The sequence below is a fragment of the Podarcis muralis genome, chromosome 3, assembly GCF_964188315.1.
Source record: "Podarcis muralis chromosome 3, rPodMur119.hap1.1, whole genome shotgun sequence".
Lineage (NCBI taxonomy): Eukaryota > Metazoa > Chordata > Lepidosauria > Squamata > Lacertidae > Podarcis > Podarcis muralis.
In genome coordinates, this window is record NC_135657.1 from 47,882,210 (window position 1) to 47,904,140 (window position 21,931).

At 39.8% G+C, this 21,931-nt stretch overlaps 1 protein-coding gene across 1 annotated transcript in view; it reads left to right on the plus strand.

The window, feature by feature from the left end:
• The window catches only part of GALNT2 (polypeptide N-acetylgalactosaminyltransferase 2), a 75,049-nt gene that overhangs the window by 39,006 nt on the left and 14,112 nt on the right, over positions 1 to 21,931 (plus strand). Inside the window, exons 3-12 of the mRNA XM_028724000.2 lie at positions 3,780 to 3,933; positions 5,795 to 5,893; positions 6,012 to 6,079; positions 7,311 to 7,376; positions 10,960 to 11,081; positions 12,691 to 12,778; positions 15,572 to 15,659; positions 18,202 to 18,305; positions 19,770 to 19,896; positions 21,083 to 21,175. Of these exons, the coding sequence (XP_028579833.2) occupies positions 3,780 to 3,933; positions 5,795 to 5,893; positions 6,012 to 6,079; positions 7,311 to 7,376; positions 10,960 to 11,081; positions 12,691 to 12,778; positions 15,572 to 15,659; positions 18,202 to 18,305; positions 19,770 to 19,896; positions 21,083 to 21,175 (1,009 nt within the window). The remainder of the gene's footprint in view (positions 1 to 3,779; positions 3,934 to 5,794; positions 5,894 to 6,011; positions 6,080 to 7,310; positions 7,377 to 10,959; positions 11,082 to 12,690; positions 12,779 to 15,571; positions 15,660 to 18,201; positions 18,306 to 19,769; positions 19,897 to 21,082; positions 21,176 to 21,931) is intronic.

Consider the following 21,931-nt stretch of genomic DNA (forward strand, 5'->3'; position numbering starts at 1 on the left):
TGTATATTTAAAAAGTATTTCAAGTAAATGGCCTATCTGTTTTTCAGACCACTTCTTGCCTGCTAATGTTTTTCAGCTTAACAAAACAACCCCCCAACGGCCTCCAGAATCAAATAAAAGAGTGTTTTTAGGGTTACAATAGCATTGGGTTCCATGAAGGATCCAGATTCCTGGGCCAAAAGTCCAAGAAAGACATTTAAAACAAAACTTACTTGATAGAGGTGCTGCTAAGTAATTTGCTCTGAGATGGCAAAAGGATAAATGCTCCCTAAATCAAATTTTACTTTGAAATGCAAATGTCATTTTGCACTCAGAAGATGTGCTCTGGAAGTTGAACATATTTCTTGAGATTGAGTTTGTGTGTTTTGCAGTGTGCTTATATTGAAGAAATGTCACAGTTAAGCAGAGTATTTCAAATTTATACTATCGTGTTTATCTGCATTGCTGTAACCTGAAAAAAAGTGCAGTGGATGAGTAGAAAACAAATACTGGTCTCACTGATTGTGTAATAAAACGGCACATTACCTAGTTCATGTTATAAATAGCTTCGTTGCTATTAACAATTGTAAGGATGACATATTTAAAGTCAAGTTCTTAAATGTTTCATTGGCAGCAGAGCTTCCTTAAAGCAGGTCTGTCGTGATGCGTGCTATAACTTGTAAACTGAATTATGCATGAAGCTGATGCTACGTTTTGTGGAATATTTTTGTTGATTATGGAATTAATCAATGGATGCACTTCAGAGCGCACACAGGCTTTACAAGTAACAGTTGCCCCCAGGTCCCTCTTGCGTGATTTCCACAGGCATCTGGTTGGCCACTGTGAGAACAGCCTGATCCAACAGGGCTCCTCTTATGTTCTTGCACTCTTATCTTTCAGAAATATTATTAATATAATAATGAAATGTTACTAATATTTAATGCCTCCATAAAAAAGTGAAGGCCACAACTCCCCCAATTTTGGACCTGTTGGTTGTTTGAGGTCCCATGCTAACTTCTATTTAAACTGGTATTTAAGGAGAAGCTGAGCCTCTTTTGCCTTGTCATATGATACAACCTATTTTAGGATGGATTCTTCCTGTAATCTTATCAGGCGCATGCCAAGTATGAATGCAAGTACCGGTTTCGATTGCTTAACTGTTAACAGAGAACTACTATGGTGTAATACTGGAACTTGCACTTCATTCCCCACTCCACACCCCCCCCCCTTTTTTTGCATTGCACCATGATTGATTCATTGCTTTGCCAGTTATGCCTCTGGGCACCAGCAGGCTCAGTATTATTCAATCATAGCCATAGTTCACTTTGGGCTGAACAGGAACATTCTGCCAGCCTCTCTAGTGTAGGACTCACCCTTAATCAGACGCTGCTTATTTGAGCTTTCTTTTTGGAAGGAAAAGCAGGGTACAAATGCTGAAATAAGGAATAGTTGCAAAGTGGCTTAAGCCTTAGGACATTTCTTATTCTACTGGAAGGTTAGAATAGTGGAGTTAATGCAAGATCTAGAAATCTTTCCTTTCAGAGTTCAAAGGGATCACAACACAAGCCTCTTTTAACGCCTTATGCATTTGAAGCATCTTTAAGTGCTATGTATAACTTGAACCCAAATAGACTTGAACCCCAGTAGATCCTGTTAAATTCAGTAGTTCATGTGTATTTGTTGACCAGGTGTATCTGAGCCAAACTGAAATGGAGACAGTTTACCCTTACTTGTGCTTCGTATCATTTATGCGTATGCATTCTTTATGATAATGCATTCCAGAGAGAGGGGCGAGGAGGGAGAGATCTTATGTAGTGGTTTATCAGTGAGAGAGAGATCTTATCAGTGGTTTATGATGCTTTGCTGCACCTACTCATTCAGTTCATTAACTTGTAAGGCTAGAGTTGTTGGATCGAAGCAGATTTAGTCCCATCAGGTTCAACTGGCTTAGCTGGAATTAAGTCATATTACTTCATCTCCAGTGGTTTGTGGACAAGTCAGTGGCCTCCACAGTCACTTACGACTCACTGTTAAGACCATGTTCATGGAAGACAATCTCACTCAGCTATGAGTGATCACCAAAGAAAGAAAGAAAAGTAAGCAGAGTCGCTGGGGTAACGAACCCTTTTAAGGTCCAAAATACACATTATGTTAAAAGCTTAATTGCATTTAAGGGTTTTCAGGCCTGAATGGCCACTGCTGAGAGAGGAGAGGGATTAGAACGGTCACAGTATTAGGGAAAACGTAACCCGCACGAATGCATACATGCACACACCAGGCTCACAGTCTCCCTCTTGAACTGTTGTTTGTCACTGCAGCTTGGGGGATGTGACTTGCATCGACCAGGAGCAAACCCTTAAACCTCTTCCTCTGGGTCTGTCACCGTCCCGATTAGGCCGTGTTGCAATTCAGAACCAGACCAAAGTGCTTGCTGCCTGAGAGAATGACAAGATAGCACTTTCCATTCTGTTTCTTTATTTAAATTTATTTCAATACATCTCTTTATCTGAGGATCGCAAGGCGGTTTACAGATATAAAAGTACATTCCATAAAAGTGCATTCCATGCACAGAAGCAGACTAGACAGACCACTGAATCTTACTGGGGTCCACTACACCTGAGGGCAGCAGGCTAGCTTAAGGGAGTACAGTAGAACCTCTACTTACGACCGCCTCTACTTGGGCCTGATCCAAGTTGCGACCGCTGCAAACCCGGAGGTAAGTTTGCCATGATTCACGCACTCGCAGAAGCAGCTTCTGCTATTTGTGCATGTGCAAAAGTGGCTGCCGCCTTCTACACATGCGCAGAGGTGTGCTACTGCCGAATGCGCCTGCGCACAGTGGCGCTTCTACCAGGGACCCGGATCGTCTTACGGACAGAACTCCGGAACTGATTACGTCTGTAAGTAGAGGTTCCACTGTATCGAGCTAGACATGTGGGTGCATACAGCCCTGTCTTCCAACACTCCTCTGCATCTGCTGTCTAAGGCAGCCCCCTCAGTGTGCCTAATGGCAGGGCCAGCCCCAGCTAAGTTAGTTTATTTATTTTTTTATCATTTTAACTTCCTTAATGCATTTAATGCAACATGTATTTTTGCCCCACTTTAAGTTTTTCACAAGTTCTGCATTAGGTTTTAAATCTGAGCAGCTGGTGCACAGTTGTTGTTGTTGTTGTTGTTTTACAACAAAGTGCATGGTAATTGCAGAACCTTGTCAGAAAATGCTACTGATAGGGCTGGCATGGAAGACTCTTTAGCCATGTTTGGAGTCTCAAAGCCAGGATCTGCATGAGCTCCAGGCACCCATATGCAGCCATTTCCCCCCCCCCCCTTTCATGTGAATGAATAAAGAAACAAGCTGGAATGCTGCAGTTAACCCAACTTTCTGTTACATCTGAACATGCCAGCGTACGGAAGCCAACTTAAATTGTGTTTCATATTCTGACTTCTTTGGAAGCCACTAACCATAGTTCCTACTTTTGATAGAATAGGAAGCTGTGGTTAACTGGGGCTTTTGGGGTTGCTTGTGCAAGAGTGAGTGAACAAAGGGGCAAGCAAGTGGCTTCATATATGTGCCTGAAACGTTTGCATATCTTGGCTCATTTAACCAAAATTTAATAATCCAAACGTAGCCAGTGTGTGGCTGGGGGGGAGGAGGAACCTGTTGAGTTTGAAAGAAAGATGTCACCCGCCTTTCTGACTATTTAGAAATGTTACTGTGCTTCTCTGATAATTGTATATTGTCTTTACAAAACCAGCATTTTGTGTTTGAATCTGTTAACACCAGATTTTCCTTTTCTTAGGGAAAGTTAGGTGGCAAGATTTTGACCAGGAAGCTTATGTTGGAGTCACCATGGTCAAAGCTGGCCAAGACCCGTATGCCCGTAATAAGTTTAATCAAGTGGAAAGTGATAAGCTGCGCATGGACAGAAGTGTACCAGATACTAGACATGATCAGTAAGTACCAATTTGCTGTATATATTGGCTTCCTTTAAGTAACTTTGCCTCTCTGCCCCCCAACCTTTTTAAAGTGGGACACATTCATTCATAGGAGGCCCACATGCTATCTGAAATCATATAGACACATGTTTTCTACCTCATTAAGAACTAAGGCTTGGGTCTTTTGGGCCTGATCATTGATTAACTAGGTTCAGTGTTGCTACCTTGTTTATTTTTTTTGCATGGCATCAGTTTGTCTTCCAAAGCTATGCCTATTTGTCATGTGGCTTCATATCCAAGGTAAACTCCCTTACAAGTTGGCAAAACAAAGTCAGCCCCTTATTTCCCAGTTAGTGGCTTCTTTTAGCCCCCTCTCTAAAATTGTAGTCTTTCAGATATTTACAAAGGATGAAGCCAGTGGAAATGTGGCCTTCTCTAGTTCTAAATGTGCTATTTCAGTATTCAAGCTTTTCATAATATAATGTAAGGATCGGCCTCTATTCAGACAGAAGCTTTAAAATACTTGAGGGTCTATTGGAATGTATAAAATAGACTAAAGATAAAAGTACCTGCCCTGCTATGCATGGAGAAAAAACATTTATATATATATTTTTCCTTCCTGTGTCATGTGTTTAAAAGAGGCCTAGAAATGCATGAAGGCTACCTGCCCCGATTAATTCTGGAGTGGAATAAACAAAGGATTAACAAGGCTTTTCAGTCATATTGCCAGTGAGACTTTTAAGCAGCTTAATTTTATATGGACCCTTCAAATATTTTGAGGATTTGGTTCACTTTAGAAGGCCTATATTCAGCTTGGACTATTAAAGCTGATCAAATGAATTGCTTTAGACACAATTTTCTGCTGCCATTGGTAGGAATTGATTTAAACATAACTGGTGCACCACAGTGCACTTAAGCTACAAGCAGTTTGTGATTATTATACTTTTTCAGTTTGACAACTAGTTTTAATGGGATACCGTTGTGCAGATGACTCACAGCTTGATTTATCCACTGTTGAGGACTGTCTGAGCCATTTAGGATGAGCTTCCTCTTTCGAAGGTCTTCAACCTAATAAGAGTCTGCCTTGTCAAAATGCCACCTCGCACAGAAATGATAACTCTTAGTGCAGCATGGATCTTGGTAATGTTACCCCCCCTGTGGAACGCCTTCCCAGCAGATGTCAAGAAAATAAACAGCTATCTGACTTTTGGAAGACACCTGAAGGCAGTTCTGTATAGGGAAGTTTTTTATGCGTGATGTTTCACTGAAGTTTGCTAGAAGCCACCCAGAGTGGCTGGGGCAACCCAGTCAGAAGGGCAGCATAGAAATAAGAAATTATTATAATAATAAGTGGGCAGAGATGATGTGGGAGTTTTGAGTGGTTACAAAAGTTGGTATCCTCTCCATTGTGCCTAGGAACAGAGGTAGATCTTGCACCTATGCAAGGGAACGCTTCAAAAACACAATTCTTGCAACATAAGGATAACATTTCTACAGAGGCCTATATGACAATTGGTACTCTATGGCATGTACTCAAATGTCAGCAACATTCAGAATACCACACACATAGAAACATAGAATTGTAGAGCTGGAAGGGACCCTGAGGGCCATCTAGTCATACAGAACAGCCCCAGAACTCCCCCACCAGTTCTCAAATCACAATCTTCAACGCTGTTCCTGAGCTTATTTTAGCGTACGGAATTGCAGTTTATTTTTTTACAGCAGCAGCAATTGTTCATCATACTTTTCTGCCATTCCTCCTCTCCTACAAGATACAATATGGATGCCTGCTGTGAATCTTTCAGTAAGCATCTCTGCTTAGATGGGGCTGCTAAACGTAAGAGGTCTAATGCTTGAAGTGCTTTGTGTTTCTGTCAAGGTGTCAACGGAAGCAGTGGCGGATAGACTTGCCAGCTACCAGTGTGGTAATCACCTTTCACAATGAGGCACGATCGGCTTTGCTTCGAACAGTTGTCAGGTATTTCTGAGAACAATTTCTTTACCTGCAAGGGGCTGCTCTAATGTGGTGATATATGGTGATAATATGAATTGAAATTTTATCAACTGAAATTCATTGATTCCTCTCTTTTTTTTAGTGTTCTCAAGAAAAGCCCGTCACATCTTATCAAGGAAATCATACTTGTAGATGACTACAGTAATGATGGTGAGTATTCATACAGGATTCTGCTCCTGAAGTCATCTTAAGAAGATTAAAATAACATATTGAAATAGTTGTTGAACCTCTAGTGGATTTCTCTTTCGTTGCGGTTGGCACGTATTTGTCAGGGTCCTACCTAGCCTGTAGCAACCAAAGCTAACACTTTCTTTATGATGTCATGAATGAAATAGCTTGTTGTTGGCATCCATCTGTCAATGGGGTGTACCTCTGGAGTTGTAGAAAAAGCTCACACCCTGCACAAATCCAGAGTGGTGTCCCTAAGGCGGTTGGATGGCACCTTGTACACCTCCATCCAGCACCTCTTGCAGCCAAGCTGGTGCCAAGCATATTGCTCTGCTTTCCTTTGGACCACATCAACAAGGCCGGTGTGTGTGTGTCTTGTTGTCTGGGCAATCCAGGACCTCCATACACACTGCCTAGGCTTGCAACCCGGGGAGGTCACTTCAGTCCTGCTAATACAGCAATTTGACTTGTGATCACAAGCAATTGATCTATCTAGTTGCTTGAGCTGAGTTTCCATCCATCTATTTATTTATAGAGGGATTTATATACCTGTAAATCATACAACATATCACAGCAGTGTGCCTTAAAAAGATGATAATCAAACAATAAAAACATTTTTAAAAACCACTATTTAAAAGCAGAATGTTTAAAAACAAATTTAAGTAGTATTCAGCTGAATTTTTTTACTCATGCTCATAGTTAAAGGACCCCTGACCATTAGGTCCAGTCATGGCCAACTCTGGGGTTGCGGCGCTCATCTCGCTTTATTGGCCGAGGGAGCCGGCGTACAGCTTCTGGGTCATGTGGCCAGCATGACTAAGCTGCTTCTGCCTAACTAGAGCAGCGCACGGAAATGCCATTTACCTTCCTGCTGGAGCGGTACCTATTTATCTACTTGCACTTTGATGTGCTTTTGAACTGCTAGGTTGGCAGGAGCAGGGATCGAGCCTGTCATGGGGGATTCAAACCGCCGACCTTCTGATCAGCAAGCCCTAGGCTCTGTGGTTTAACCCACAGCGCCACCCTTATCCCTCATTATGCTTATTATGCTCATAGTTATGTCCTGGAAATCAAGTTTGCCCCAGAAACGAAGTTATCAGGTATTTCTTAGCTCCAAAACCTGGGTAGTTGTAGGTCTTTGACTGTTACTCTCCCCATCTGTTTCTTGAACCAGTATGAACAAATGATTAACCAATTACGCCTTTTTCTTCAGCTGAGGATGGTGCGCTCCTTGGTAAAATTGAGAAAGTGCGGATACTTCGAAATGATCGCCGGGAAGGTGAGCATTTTGTTTTGAGACTGGAAAAAATGTAAAGAATAACAGGCGGAATTACTTTTGTTAATAGGAAAAACATGCTCCTGTTGCAGGTATGGTATGTAGAAGAAATGAAATGCACTGACTAGAGCAGAAGAGGCAGCTATTTAATTTGATAGTCTTTTATTATTCTGTCTTCTGGCTCACTTTATAAATGCTCTCATTTCACAGTGCTGGAGGCCTGGAGCCCTTCCTAAATCAACAGCTTCCTGACTATATAGAGGCTTTAGAAGTCAAGTGTGGAAAGCTGGTGGTCTAATTGCTTTGTTCTACTGCCATAAGTTAGAAAGACTGACTGTTCAGCTGAACTGCATAGTCAGTGCTCTTTATGAAACTAAGTTACAAGCAGTTAGAATCCCCAGCCTCCTAGATATCTGCAAAAGATTGTAAAGCGCAAGTAGTTAAGCGTTCAGAAGTATATGAATTAATGTTTGTATTTTCTTCCCTAATGGTAGGAGATGATTATTGAATCTTGCCTTGTAGGTGTAACATGTATTGTCAGAAAATTAAAAAAATGTAATTTGTAATACCAGCAGCAATAAAACCTTCAGCGGCATTCCAGTAGAATGGAAACTATCAAAGTCAACGTTAATTTGTTCTCTGTGGATGGCTAGACCATATTTTGTTAGAGTAATAATAATAATAATAATAATAATAATAATAGTAATATTTATCCCCCCTACCATCTGACAGGGTTTCCCCAGCCACTCTGGGCGGCTCCCAACAGAATATAGAAAAGTGATAAAACATCAAGCATTAAAAACTTCCCTAAACAGGGCTGTCTTCAGATGTCTTCTAAAAGTCAGATAGTTGTTTATTTCCTTGGCATCTGAAGGGAGGGTGTTCCACAGGGAGGGCACCACTACTGAGAAGGCCCAGAAGGAGTCTTTTCTACCCTAGACTCCTTTGTGAGGAAGGGTGAGCTAGAAATTCAATTAATTTATTGATTACATTTGATAACTGCTGTATTATCTAAAAAATTCCTGTAACCATGCAACATATACCTGAGGAGGCAGTTAAAAGATGGAAGGTATTTCCAGTTCAAAGTCAGTAGTGGCATAGTTGCATCTGCAGGAACCTCTGTTACAAAGTTTGAACAAATTCATCATTCAATGGCAATATTCTAGTCTTCTTGTATTCTGTGAAGTTTAAATGATGTTCTTGTGCTGAACTTAAAACTTTGTTTTCTTTTGGAGTTCATAACATGTATAGATTGCTCACAAAGTAGCTTTAATGAAATGTCTGGCAAGATCAGGTAGAGGCGTAAATAGCATTTCATTATTCACATCTCTATTGATTCCTGAGCTGAAAAAATGCACAGGGTTCTTAAAAAGAAAAGAAAAGACATGCATAATAATTGCACTATAAGATATTAAAAAGTATATATTGTAAGCTAGCCAAAAATATACAAAACCTGAGTTTGTAGCCATTGAGAAACAGAGTAATAAAATCAATAACCTGTCATTAAGAGCTAGATATGATGATTGATTGCTACTATCTTATTAACAGATATTTGCAAATATGATGGAGAGAAAGAGAGAAGTATAGTCAGCTGAGCTTAACAGTAAAATTATTATATTGATCCTGACAAATGTATAGATTAGTATACGCCCAAATGCAACACTGACTATTATAAGCTGTATGTTCAAAGGCAGAAAGAGTGGCAAGTTATTCAGACCACTGGGTAGTGGAAGGTGAAGTAAGGCACTGTGTTGTTGGGTTTGCTCATAAAAATTATAATAGCTCCTAAGTTAAGGAGATTGTCAGCTTTCAGTACTGTTATTGGATCATAAAAAAACATCTCTGAGAGAGGAGTATTAAAAAAAATTCAGGAGAATATTATCAGAAGAAAAGTTTCCCACTGGGCAAATGAAACAAAAAGGTGGGAAGGAGTTGAAAAGTTCAAGAGGTAGTACCTCCAGGAGAGTGTTTTTGAAGAGATTTGCTGAACATGAAATGTGCAAGTAATTTTAAATTTTATAATTTGCCTTTCCTAAGTATTCCTTTATTTCTTACTGCAGTATTTCCTCCCTGTATATTCTCTATTTCTGAAACATGAGCATCATTTTGAGCTAGAGTACTGGTGGTTATCTGTTAATAATGTGACTGGTTATTTATCCTAGATACCTTCCTTGTATAGTTATCATGACCTTATACTACCAAAATATATTTAAAAATAATTTAAACTTGAGTTGATTTACAAAACATCCCATTGGTTTTGTTTAAACTGTGTGGTCTATACAATTTTTAACAGCTCATTAGTAGTGTTGTTCCCAGAGGCGTGAAGAGGGTTAAGGTTGTGAATATCTCAGCGTAAATTATTCTAAAATGTTCTTCCTATTATCAGTTTTATAGCAGAGAAGGGACTGCCTAACACATAAGAATTAGAGCTAGAAAGTAATGAGGATTGCACTAGAATGTGTGATTACATCTAATTACTACATCATGGATGTTTGTAGTCTTTTCAGTCTTTATATGAAGTGATGCACACATGGGTAGCTTATTAGATGAACAAAGCACAATATGGTGTAGAGAGAAATAAGCAAATTAAAAATTCAAACTGCAATGCACTAACGTCTGTGTGATGCTTGCAAGGCTATCTATCACACACTTTGGATGAATGTAAAAATGGAAACACTGTAAGATATCAAGGCTTATGTGTTTGCTGAAAGTTTTCCCCTTCCTCCTGTGTTAAGTGCTTCCAAGTAAAGTAGTGATGGGCAACATTTCACTTTAGGTTAGTTTAGAGCTGGACTCAGCAGATAGAGCTGTTTCCCCTAAGCAAACTAATAATTATGTTAATTCAGAGCTCAGTTGGGGCTGTGCTGTGCTCCTGTTGACATCCCTGGAAGTACAGCACTCTCTGATTCCCTAATTCTTCCCCCCACGGTCCCCTTATTATGGCGACTGCAGCGTTCCACTTCAGGAGCAATGATAATGGCATGGAGGAAGGGAGATGCTCTTTTTCCTCCATGGTGCTTGGAATTTAGAATGCTGCTGCAGCAGCAACATCCCAGGTACCAGGGATGCTGGGAAAATTATGTTTCATAATGTCCTTAGTGCTTAGGAACATGCTACAGCGGCACTCCTAATTTTCAGGCACCATGATGTGAAGAGGGGAAACTTCCCTCATTCCGCTGCAACCTCTGGATACGCACGGTGGTTAGGATGCGGGAAGTTGTTGGCCCAGTTTGGAATACCGGCACAAGTCCATCCGCAAGCACACCAGTTTCATGGTTCACACAAGGCAGTTGTGAATCTCAGTAACGTGATAATAGGAAAGCCGAGTGTGACTGTATTAGTCACGAGAGAAGTTTATTTGGATCGGGTCTAATGGGCTGTCTAGCTCACTGTCCTGTCACCCAACAACAGCCACTGCTAGATGTTGTAGAAGGTGTAAGTATAGCAGGTTGATAAGTAAACTCAATTGTTTTGCCTTTTGTCAGTAGTCTGATTCTTTTTGAACTGAATTACCAAACTAATGGAATAGTGAGCAACAAAAGAAAGAAAGAAAAGAAATTGGCTAATATGTGGTCTTGATTTTCAGGTTTGATGCGCTCTCGTGTCCGAGGGGCAGATGCAGCACAGGCTAAAGTACTGACGTTCTTGGATAGTCATTGTGAATGCAACGAGCACTGGCTGGAGCCTCTTCTAGAGAGAGTAGCTGAGGTTTGTTATGAGGAACATAGACTACGGATCCATAAACACTGTTTTGTTTGAATTCTGTGGTGCTTAAAATCATTTGTAGTGGCTGTTTTCAATCTGCATCTCATTTCAAACCGCTCTTCCAAAATAATTCTCAGTGTACTAACTAGCATGCCAATTTGATGCAAAGAGTTGTGAGCTCCTGATTTCATCCATGGATAGTGGTTTTTTACTGTATTGTGAACAACCCTGTGATCCTAACTCGATGAAGGGTGATCTGTAAATGAACCAAATAAATGAATGAAACGAAATTTGAAAAAGTAGTATTTCAGGCAGGGAGATTTGTACATTTTGTCCCTCACATGATTAGAGCAGAATTGTTTGTAAATAATCATTGATTTAAAATAAAGAATTCCCGAGGGTAGTTCTTGGTTTAGTAGGACACACAATTAAACCTAGCAATAGTTGACATGTCAGCCAACAATTGATTTGACCTCAATTCTGTTAGGTATTAGGAAAGTGTTTGAAAACAGTGGTCGTATCACAGTGCCATGTTACTATAGCATAGTTCCACTTGGGATACACGCTTAACTCATATCAAGAAGCATACCATAAGACAGGGAAAATTGCAGAAAAGGCAACCAGTGAACAAGGGTTTGGAGGTTCTTTCCAAGAAAATGTAGTCAAATTCCTTTGTGTTATGCATTATTGTATTCCTTTCTGTTATGCATTATTGTACAGCTGATTATTTTAACAGCACGCAAGTTTTGTCACTTCTGTTTGGTGTTACTTTGAATTTAGGAATTTTTTATATTATAATCAGCTATTGTTACAGACAGTTTGGAAATGGTTTACTTAATAACTGGCAATGATACTGGCAAACATTATACAGTGGTACCTCAGTTTTCGAACGTAATCCGTTCCGGAATACCGCTCGAGTTCTGAAACGTTCGAAAACCGAAAACTCAAAACGGAAGCCTCAAAATGGAAAACTCAATACAGAAGCTGCATTTCCTGGTCAACTTCTGAGGCGAGTTCGAAAACCGAAGCATTTACTTCCAGGTTTACAGTGGTCGAGTTCCGAAACGTTCGTCAACGGAGACGTTAAAAAACTGAGGTACCACTGTACTTTTATAGTAGCACTGGCAGTGCTTTTTTTCCTAGAAAAATAGGTGCCTGCACTCACCATGAAGTTGTTACAGTACATGCCACACTTTTTAATAATAATAAGTAGAAGTGCATTAGAAGTTAAACACTTCTTATAGGAAAGATAGGATACCAATAAATTTATGTCTTTGATGGCAGGTGCTGTAGAGTTCAGCTTTGAGACTATTGCAGGGCCAGGCCTTCACAAATTACTGTTGCTTGCCATGTGAATGGTGCCTTCAGTATCCAGGTCTACTTTTCGCCTAAATAAAGTATAGAATGAACAATGGGGCTTGAGGACATAAGGAAAACTTAATTATAGAGAAATATTTTCTAGCAAATACATTTCAAGGGAGGGATAATCAGAAAAGTAGATTGCCTTTGTATGGATTTTGTGACAATTTCCATCCATTTCAAAAAGTTGTAACGACCTTCTGTCTCTGAATATTTTACACTGATTCCACCCCCCTCCAAATATTGAATTTAGGACAAGACCCGAGTTGTGTCTCCTATAATTGATGTGATTAATATGGACAACTTCCAGTATGTGGGAGCATCGGCTGATTTAAAAGGAGGTATGTACCTTCACTGGAATATAGGATCTTCCCAGGACCCCTAAATGTGAACACACCAAAGCATCTCAACACACAACACACGGCTGAACTCGTAAAAAGAATTGGGGTGTTCTTGTTGAATCTGGTCTTTTATGGCATAGCTTTGAATGAATACCTGTTAACTTAGGTTTTTTTTTATTTTTTTAAAAAAAGAAATGCTACTTTCTGAATTGAAAAATCTGATAGAAATGGCGGATCTTTATAATGACTTCACAAAAATGTAAGGCTATACTTAAGCCATGAAAACAGAAGTGTTCCGGGGATATAAAGTGGGATGTTTCTACCTCAAATTTAAGTCCATATATGACAGAGTAGCATGCATGGAAACAGAATATACGATGCCTAGTTCTTCTGCTATTAGTTTCTCTCTGTTAGTTGATTTTAAATGTTGCATTTGTATGAACTACGTTTGTGTGAAGTTTATTGCTGTAATTAGCTTTGGAGATCTTTTGGAGAAAGCAACAAATAAAATAACAAGAAGAACAAGCAGAATGTTCAGTATATCCCCACACCTCTTAAGAGGGCTTCTGTAAACCTGAAACAGTTATCTTATAGTCCTGATCAGGTTTTACAAGGGCTGAACTGGATTTCGGGAAAGGGGAAAGAGAACAGAAAAGCCCTTTCTCTTCCCTTCCCATATCCTTGAGGCCTTCCCCTCATGTCTTCTAGTTTCAGATAATCATTATGAGCAGGTGATGTGACTTAATTTCCTTATGAAAGGGGGAGAGACTTCTTTATGGTGTTGTCCATTTTAGCTGTACAAATCATCTTGGTACACAATTTCCATTTAGCCTTAAAGTAGGTGGAACTTGTCTGATCAAATTGGGCTGATGCATCCGTGTCACATTACTTTCCTTAATCCTGCCAGCCCTTCAAGATATTTTATGCTCGATGTTTTTCGTTCTTGCTCCAGAAGAGCCCCCTAATGCCTGTTCTCATGCATACCACTTCTGGCTCAATAATAGCTGGGAAGCAGTTGCATTTATTCTACTGTTTGGATTAAGAACATTCTGTGCCCCCTAACGTATTGCTATTTGAAAAAGCATTTCAGTGATCACAACACTACAATTAGTGCTGTGTAAAATTAGTATGCAAAATGCTTTTCAGATGAAGGATCTAAGCACAATGAAAGTAAGTTGAGCTTGTATCTTAATTGGTATATTGCTTCTGATAGCCTACAGATCTGCTGAGCAGAGGAGGGCATATGAATAAGAACAGCACATGTATACACATGTAGAAGAAACAGTTGAGACTCATTTTGCTTCTATCATACTAATTAGCCTATTATGCACATTTTACCATTGGACTTCATTTTCAACTGAAATTCAGTGAATTATTCTGACACTTCTAACCAATTTCCAGTCCCCTTGTGTATAGTCTAGCAAGATAAGCAGAGTCCCTTAGCCTTAGGGAAATAAAATGGCTTCTTGTACAAAGTCTCAAATTACAGAAAAATATTAAAATGCTTCTGGACGGTGTTTAGGTATGACTTGGGAAATACATATTCCAAAAGTATGCCGCTTTCCTTCTGGGGAAAATAAAATAATTCTTCATCAAAGGAAAGTCTGGAAATGCATAATTGTCTAACTTTTTAGGTGTCAGATATCCAGCAATTACAAAAGGATTATAAATTACACTGTTGTGGCACATTCAGAATATTCATTATTGCAATCATCTGGGGTAACAAGAATATCTGTCTCTCCTGTATTACATTTAAATTGTGCTTTTCCACCCAGGAGAACAAGTTGAAGAATATGGTTCTTCCCCTCCCTATTTAAGTCACAACAACCCTTTGAAGTAGGCTAGGGTGAGAGTGTGTGGCTGGCCCAAGGTCAATCTGGGGATTTCAACTTGGGTCTTCACAATCCTAGCCCAATCAGTAATCACTGATTCTTCGTTAGTGGAAGCTTGTCTGTAAGCGCCATATCAGCAGATTTTCTGTAACAGCTAACAGCACATGTGGCCCTGGAGTTATGGTTAGTAGTTGCAAGCTATTTGCAAGCTCCTAACCATAACTCCAGTAGTAGGGTTGCAAGCTATTTCTGACGGTTTTTGCAGAGCAGTGGGAATAATTTACGTCTCACAACTATTGTCCTAATTTAGCATTAGTAAATGAACAAATGCACAGGGAAAAGCAGCCTTAATTTCATTCTGATTTCCCCTAGCCCAGCCAGAGCGGAGACAGCGGTCTCGCTTGCGCATTCCAATAATGGGCTCTTGGTCGCTTTGACCCTCTAAGTGCACACAGGGAGGAACAGACAAGCCAGGACCTCTGTATAATATTACATCTTAACCTTGGAATTGTTACCTCAGTCTGTAGCCATTATTTGTTCTTGGCTCGCTCATTGTGCTTTGTTGCAGCAAAACAACACGGTCCCCCATTCATTCATAAGACTGTTTCCTCTCTGCATCAGCAGAGAGCAAACAAACAACCCCAAAAGATGCATTTGCTGGTTAAACCCTTAGCTGTTGTTTACAAACTGCACATGGTTCCACGTTATGTGAATGAGCTGGAAATCTCATGCATTCTTCCTGTTCTTTCATTCTCCTGCACAACAGGACTTCCACACTGTTTAATTTAACTTTAGAACCCTTGCTTGTCATTACATGCAAACGAGAAACCATAGATTAAAGCAAACCTTGGTCTGTTTTAAACCATGGGTCCAAAAACTAAAAGAGACAAAATGTTGTAATATCCGATCTGCACTTTTGTAACTTTATCTTTTCCCTCCCCACCTCCCCACTGCCTCTTAGGCTTCGATTGGAATTTGGTATTCAAGTGGGATTACATGACACCTGAGCAAAGAAGAGCACGGCAAGGAAACCCAGTTGCTCCCATAAAGTATGTTCCTGCCACCACCCTTCCCCTCACAAAACAATGTTGTGGTTCTTAGTAAGTGCAACTTTGAGTTACCATCTCCCCAGGTTATGCTTGGCAGACTGCTCTTGAATTACTTTGCACATCACAAACTCTAAATGCAGGAAGAAACTCTTGCAAATTAAAGTCTCAACTTGAAATATGGCAGGCTGGTACTTGAAGTCAAATATTGCTCACTGTGTATTAAATACCAGAGCTTTGCTGTGGTAGTGATATTGAGTCATCTGAGACTTACCATTGGAAAACATTAAAAGGTATAACCTTATGTTTAAGGTGAGGTTGAACTGCCCGCAAGGAAGGAGAAATTGAAAACTGTTTTATGAAGCTTAGGGATTTTCTGTTGTGCACAACATACCAAGAAAGCAATATAGAAAATTAGTTAATACAAGACTCCTTAAACAGTAGTGGTCTCACAAAACGGATAGAATTAAATTCATTCTTTAGTTGCTGCTTTACCCAAATAGCATAAAGTGAGCATACAAATTATTCTTGGGTACACAGTTTGATTCTTATTACTATTGAACTTTTAAACTATTAACTTCTAAACCAAGGATGGCTAACCTATGAGCAATCTCTGGCCTCCCAGAAGGGTTTCTGGTGGGTCCTTGGGGACCCCCTCAATTTTTGCAGCTTTTTTATTATTGTTATAATGGCACTGAGACTGTTTTCCTTGGGTGTTTGTGTTTTGTTGTTTGGCAGGGCTGATTTTCCTTTGTGCAGTCACTGTAAGAGGCAGCTGCCACTTCCTTTATTAAGAGCTTCTTCCTCTTTAAGGGAGCTTCTGCAATGCTTAGCATCCTTTGTGCCATTGCCTAATGAATGAAGACATATGTCTGTTCCCTAGAGTAGCTGAAGTCACTGGCTCTTGCTGGGCAGGATGAGCAGATATGGTTATCTAGCTCAAAAACAGAGATTTGCTATGATCTTGCGATAGATTGCTGGTGGTGCATCCTTCCTTTCCTTTTCCCTTGCCAGCCCCTTCCCAGAAGGGAGCAGGACTGAAGCAAACAAAACGTAACACAGTCAACATATCATCCCTTAGCCTTCTAAGAATGAGCTTCCTCCTTCCCTTGCATTCCGCACCCACTGCCTGCAGGGAGGAAGAGAAGATGCAAGTTTGGAATGAGGGTGGAGCCAGGCTGCTGAGACTGGTCCCAGCTGCACTTTGCATCTCCTTGGGATCAAGAAAAAAAATATCCAAAAAAGGAAAGGTTGAACGTGCAAAGTGCAGACCTTGTGATTGCTGCTTTGATTTAACCCCCAGGCAAGGTGTTTTCCCAGCTTGACTCCCCTCCCATCTCAATTTGTGCCTGACACTGGCAAGTTTGGTTTTTGTTTTCAGTTTAACATGTTTTCAAAAACAGGATTCATTTTTAGCTTGCTGTGGTTGAGTGCCCCACACCCACCCACTGCCAGAAATAAAATGGCAGCAGTCTGAACTTTACATGGCAAATGAGAGCAGCCTCTGGGGTGTGTGGTTTGCTTGAGTTGGTGTGTGGATTGTGTGTGAGAGCAAGAGAGGGCTGTCCACACCCACTTTGGCCACACCATGGTAGGTACCCTTCAGAGGGTTGGCCAAGGGTGAATATATAGTCCTTGGTCCAAGAAACGGTTAGCCACCCCTATTTTAAACTGTTGCACTGTGTGTGTTCCATGCAGATCCTAAATTTAGTTCTCTGCATAGAACTCTGTTTCTCGGGATATCTGCTGTCACTTTAAATTAATGTAAATTTCCTTACCTTCAGAATGATACGCTTAAAAGTTGGCAGGGGATCTCTTACAATTCCAGTGGTCAGAGGTGTGGGATTTGTGTTGCCACATAAGTTATTCCTCTCCATGAACACAAGAAGCAGAATAACCAAATGTATATAACTCATATTTAAGGCGAAGAATGTTTTGAGCAGAATATGCGTTACCCTGAATTTAAATCGATAAATGGGATAGATTTGTATGTTGGTTTGTAAAATACTTAAAGAACTTCAGAGGGCAAAGAGTTATATTTTCACATATCTTAAGCTATAACTTGCTCTAGGGCACATCATACTAATTTATGATAATATGCAGGAGCAGGAAGGAGCCTTAACAAGCCTTAGACTTGCACACTTCTCCCCCACTTCTCTCTGCACAGTCCAAAGGAAGACTGTAGCAGAATTCACTTTCAGTTTGAATTTCAGCTTCTTGTATAATCGGAACTAGGGATCCTAGTTTCTGGCTACTTATGGTCTGTTTCAGAACAAGCGTGCAGATAATATTTTTCAGTTTCTAGGAATAGCCACATCTGCTTCCAAGAAATCTGAGAAATGGTTAACCAGGAATCAGTCTTAACTGCATTAGTTACGTGATAACGTGTTTCAGAGTGGTAGCATATGCAGATAGCTAGAACTGAGCAAAATGGCCTATTTAAGGTATGAACAGAAAATGCTTTGTTGAAGAGTCTTCGTATCCGATTATCCTGTGCCAGTATGTAATGTTCAGTTTCCCTCTTTTATCCCTCCTGTCTCTTTAGAACACCAATGATAGCTGGTGGTCTCTTTGTGATGGACAAATTTTATTTTGAAGAGCTGGGAAAATATGATATGATGATGGATGTATGGGGTGGAGAAAATCTAGGTAAGAATCTTTCTGCATAGAATTCTCTCTTGAAGAAAAGCAAATTATACTGTAACCTAATTTTTGTGAGTTCATGGCCTTTAGTTCACTGTCTGGAGTGGGTTAAAATGACAGCTAATACTTTAAGTGGATTATTGGCAAAAATTCAGCCACAACAGAGCTGCATTCTAAAATTAGAGCTTTATGTTGAAAAATAAAAGCTGAGAGGACTTCTTTGTACAAGGGAGAAGCAGACAAAAACTAAAGGGGTTTTAGCCTTTAAACAAGTCATGCATAATTTGGAAACACCATTCTGTGTTAATTAAAATGTTGCAAAAGTGTGTCATTTAGCAGGGTTTAAAAAACGTTCCACACTTTTTAAAACTTAAAGTTGGGCACACACAGTTCATGGGTTTAATTTTCTTGTGAATACTTTAAGGAATCTATTGTAAAGTCATTACTTGAGGGATGAGCTAATTAATTTTGATTATCATTCCTAGTAGACACTTGGCACCTTAGCCGAAGATGGATTGTGATTTTATAGTTCTATTACACCGTCAAAATATTGATCCCCCCCCATGCCCACTTTAGTTATTGGTCTTTATTTCAAAGTGTTAATGTAAGAGTCAAGAAATACGAATGTTCACATAGTTATGGTAGCCTATTGAATGTTGGAATTTAAACATTTTTAATTACCTAATTGTAAGTACAAAGAGTACTTCTATCTCTGGGTGGACATTTTAAATAATTTGTACTGATGACATAAGCTTGTCCTGTTTGCTGTATTAGGAAAGGAAGGGAGTAAATTAACCTGATCCAAAATGGGAATTTGAGAGGTGAGGTAGCAGGTTTGCCATAAGTGTTGACATGAGGGGCACATAAAAATAGCGCAGGGTAGAAAGAACTGGAACAAAAGTAGCAATTTTGTTCTTACTGATTCTGAGGGAAGTGCTTGCCATCTACATTGCTGCTGTATATAAGAATATAGAAACCACATGGGAGAGACGAGCTTGATTCTTGCACAAATGTGTCCCACCACCCCTGACATTGATGCGTTTCTTATCATTCATTCTTGCTCTTCTAGTGTGATGTTGTTTCAGTGTGCACAAATTGCTGAAGCAAAATGGGATAATAACCTCCAAAGACTAGGCAACCGCACTGCTTCCATAGCCTACAAATCCATATTAAAGAACAAAAAAGGGAAGAAAATAATGGGAAATGTTGATTCAGATATTCCTGCGCATTTGTGCATGCACAGCCCCTCTCCCATCACAGTATTTCCTTTTGTCAATCAAGTAATGAAAACTCTCCCAACTCCCTTTTTTCAGGATACAAGAAAATCCCGAGAAATTTCCAGGGATTAAAAATATACATACTGTGCATGCGTTGCGGGCAGTGGGAATGTTTGGAGGAACAGAGAACTAACTATTTCTGCATTCTTGTTTTCTTCTTTTTTATTATCTATTGCTTGTTTCCCAATGACAGAGATTTCATTCCGTGTTTGGCAGTGCGGAGGGAGCCTAGAAATAATTCCATGCAGCAGAGTTGGCCACGTGTTCCGAAAACAACACCCTTATACCTTCCCAGGAGGAAGTGGTACCGTTTTTGCAAGGTAACGGTTAAGAGATTGCTTTAAGTAAACCAGTGAAACCAAAGATGATTAGCTTATAATTAGCTGGCAGAGCTCTTTATCAAAGAGTAAAATGCTATTGAGGCTTTTAAAAAGTCTTTGCAGCTTAAACTACTGTCAGAATAACTAAATGAGCTAATCTTTAGCAAACATTCACTGGTATGGGGCAAAAATTCTGAGCTACACTGGTGGTATAGTTTTTCTCCTTCAAAGACCAATGACATCAGTTGAAAAGGTTGTTGAAGAAAGTAACCATATTATAGAAAAGTGCTGGGATACAAAATCAATTTTGGGAATTCCGATATTGCCAGTATCGATGATCAAACCAACCATTGAAAGTGTGACAAGTCCTAATTGTAGTTAGAAGGTTTAGGGGTTGATTTCACTGATAAAGCAAATCTTTTAGAAGTTAATTTCAGGCCAGTGTAGAAAAAGCAAAGCTGAACATGACTAGTTAGGCCTAGCTACCATGTTCATGGTTAGGAAGGGCAGCAGTCAGAAAAATGAAAGTATATTGCCAAATATTTGTGTAAGTACTTCCACCAATAATATTTATTTTCTTGCCTGTTAAGATAAAATAGAAGGTTTTGAATAAATTCCAGTGAGCATGAATCAATACATATTGAATTAATAAAGGTCTTTGGATTTCAGCATGTTTCTATGGCAACGAGAAAAAATTGGGAGTCAAAATGTACCCGAATATGTCAGAGTTGTTAGTATAAAAGAGGAAGAGTGCACATATGCCCATATTTGGTATCAAGGTCCTTGGGTTAGCCAACACTGATCAGATGCTAAGTTTATCAGAAGTATAGTAGGACATGAGATCAAAATGAATCCTCAAACAGTATTACTGGGAGCAATAAAAAGACAAATTGGAAAAGAACATGTCGTGCTAGTTGTGAACATGTTAACCTCAAAATGTAGCTTACTGACAATGGCACGGAAATCAGTTTTTCTACAAACGCTTGGTCAATGGAGAAGGAAGATCCTCGTTTTTTTGAGCAAGATCATGACCTAAAGGAGGGGAAGAATGAAACTTGTCTATTATTTTGGTTCCTGCAGCATCTTTAATGTTCAAGGATCTGCAGTACTCAGAGAGGAAGGGAATAAGGACCCTGCCACATTAATAAGAGCAAAAATAACATAACATACTGAATTATATTTCCAGAAATACACGTAGAGCAGCAGAAGTCTGGATGGATGAATACAAAAATTTCTATTATGCAGCAGTGCCTTCAGCCAGAAATGTACCTTATGGCAAGTAAGTGTAATTACTCCTTTCCTATTGTTGGTGCGTTTTGAGATTGCCTTTCGGAGGTCGCCTGGATTTAAAATGTTATAAAGTTGATGCTTAAAATATCGTTGACTATAGAAATACAGTTTCACATGTCTCCAGAGAAGGGCATCAGTGAAGGTTTCAGTCCCACCTTATGGTCAAAGATAAGAAAGATTTGAGGGAAGCTCCCAGAATCCAGAATTTTCTGCACCTAGCTCTCTCCCTTAAGGGAACTTTGCTTCCTGGCCTCTCAGGCTCCTCTTTGCTGCTCTAGTGGTAGTCGGCTAGCCAGAGAATGTGGCCTCAGGTGGCACTAACCAACCGGTAATCTGCAAAGCAACACAAAACCTGAAAGCCATTGAGGCTTCTGTAGGGGAAGCAGCAAATGGATGTGAAGCCAGTTGCTCTTATTATCTAGGAATGCCTCCTAGCAGCACTCACACCTCCTGACTGAGGTTAGTGACTGCCCCTTTCCTTATAAAGAGTGAGGGCTTGAGAATACTGTCTGAGAGAGAATCAGAAGAAGAGGAAGAAGACGAGGTAAGAGAAGAGATAGAAAGACTATAAGGTAAACTTAAATCCAAATAGCGACAAGAAGAATGGCGTTAAAACTATGGAACTGGAATGTAAACGGGATGAACGATAAGAGAAAACGGAATAGGATTGAGCATATGTTAAAAAAGAAAAATTTAGACATCATATGTTTACAAGAAACCCACGTGATTAAAAAACACAGGAAAA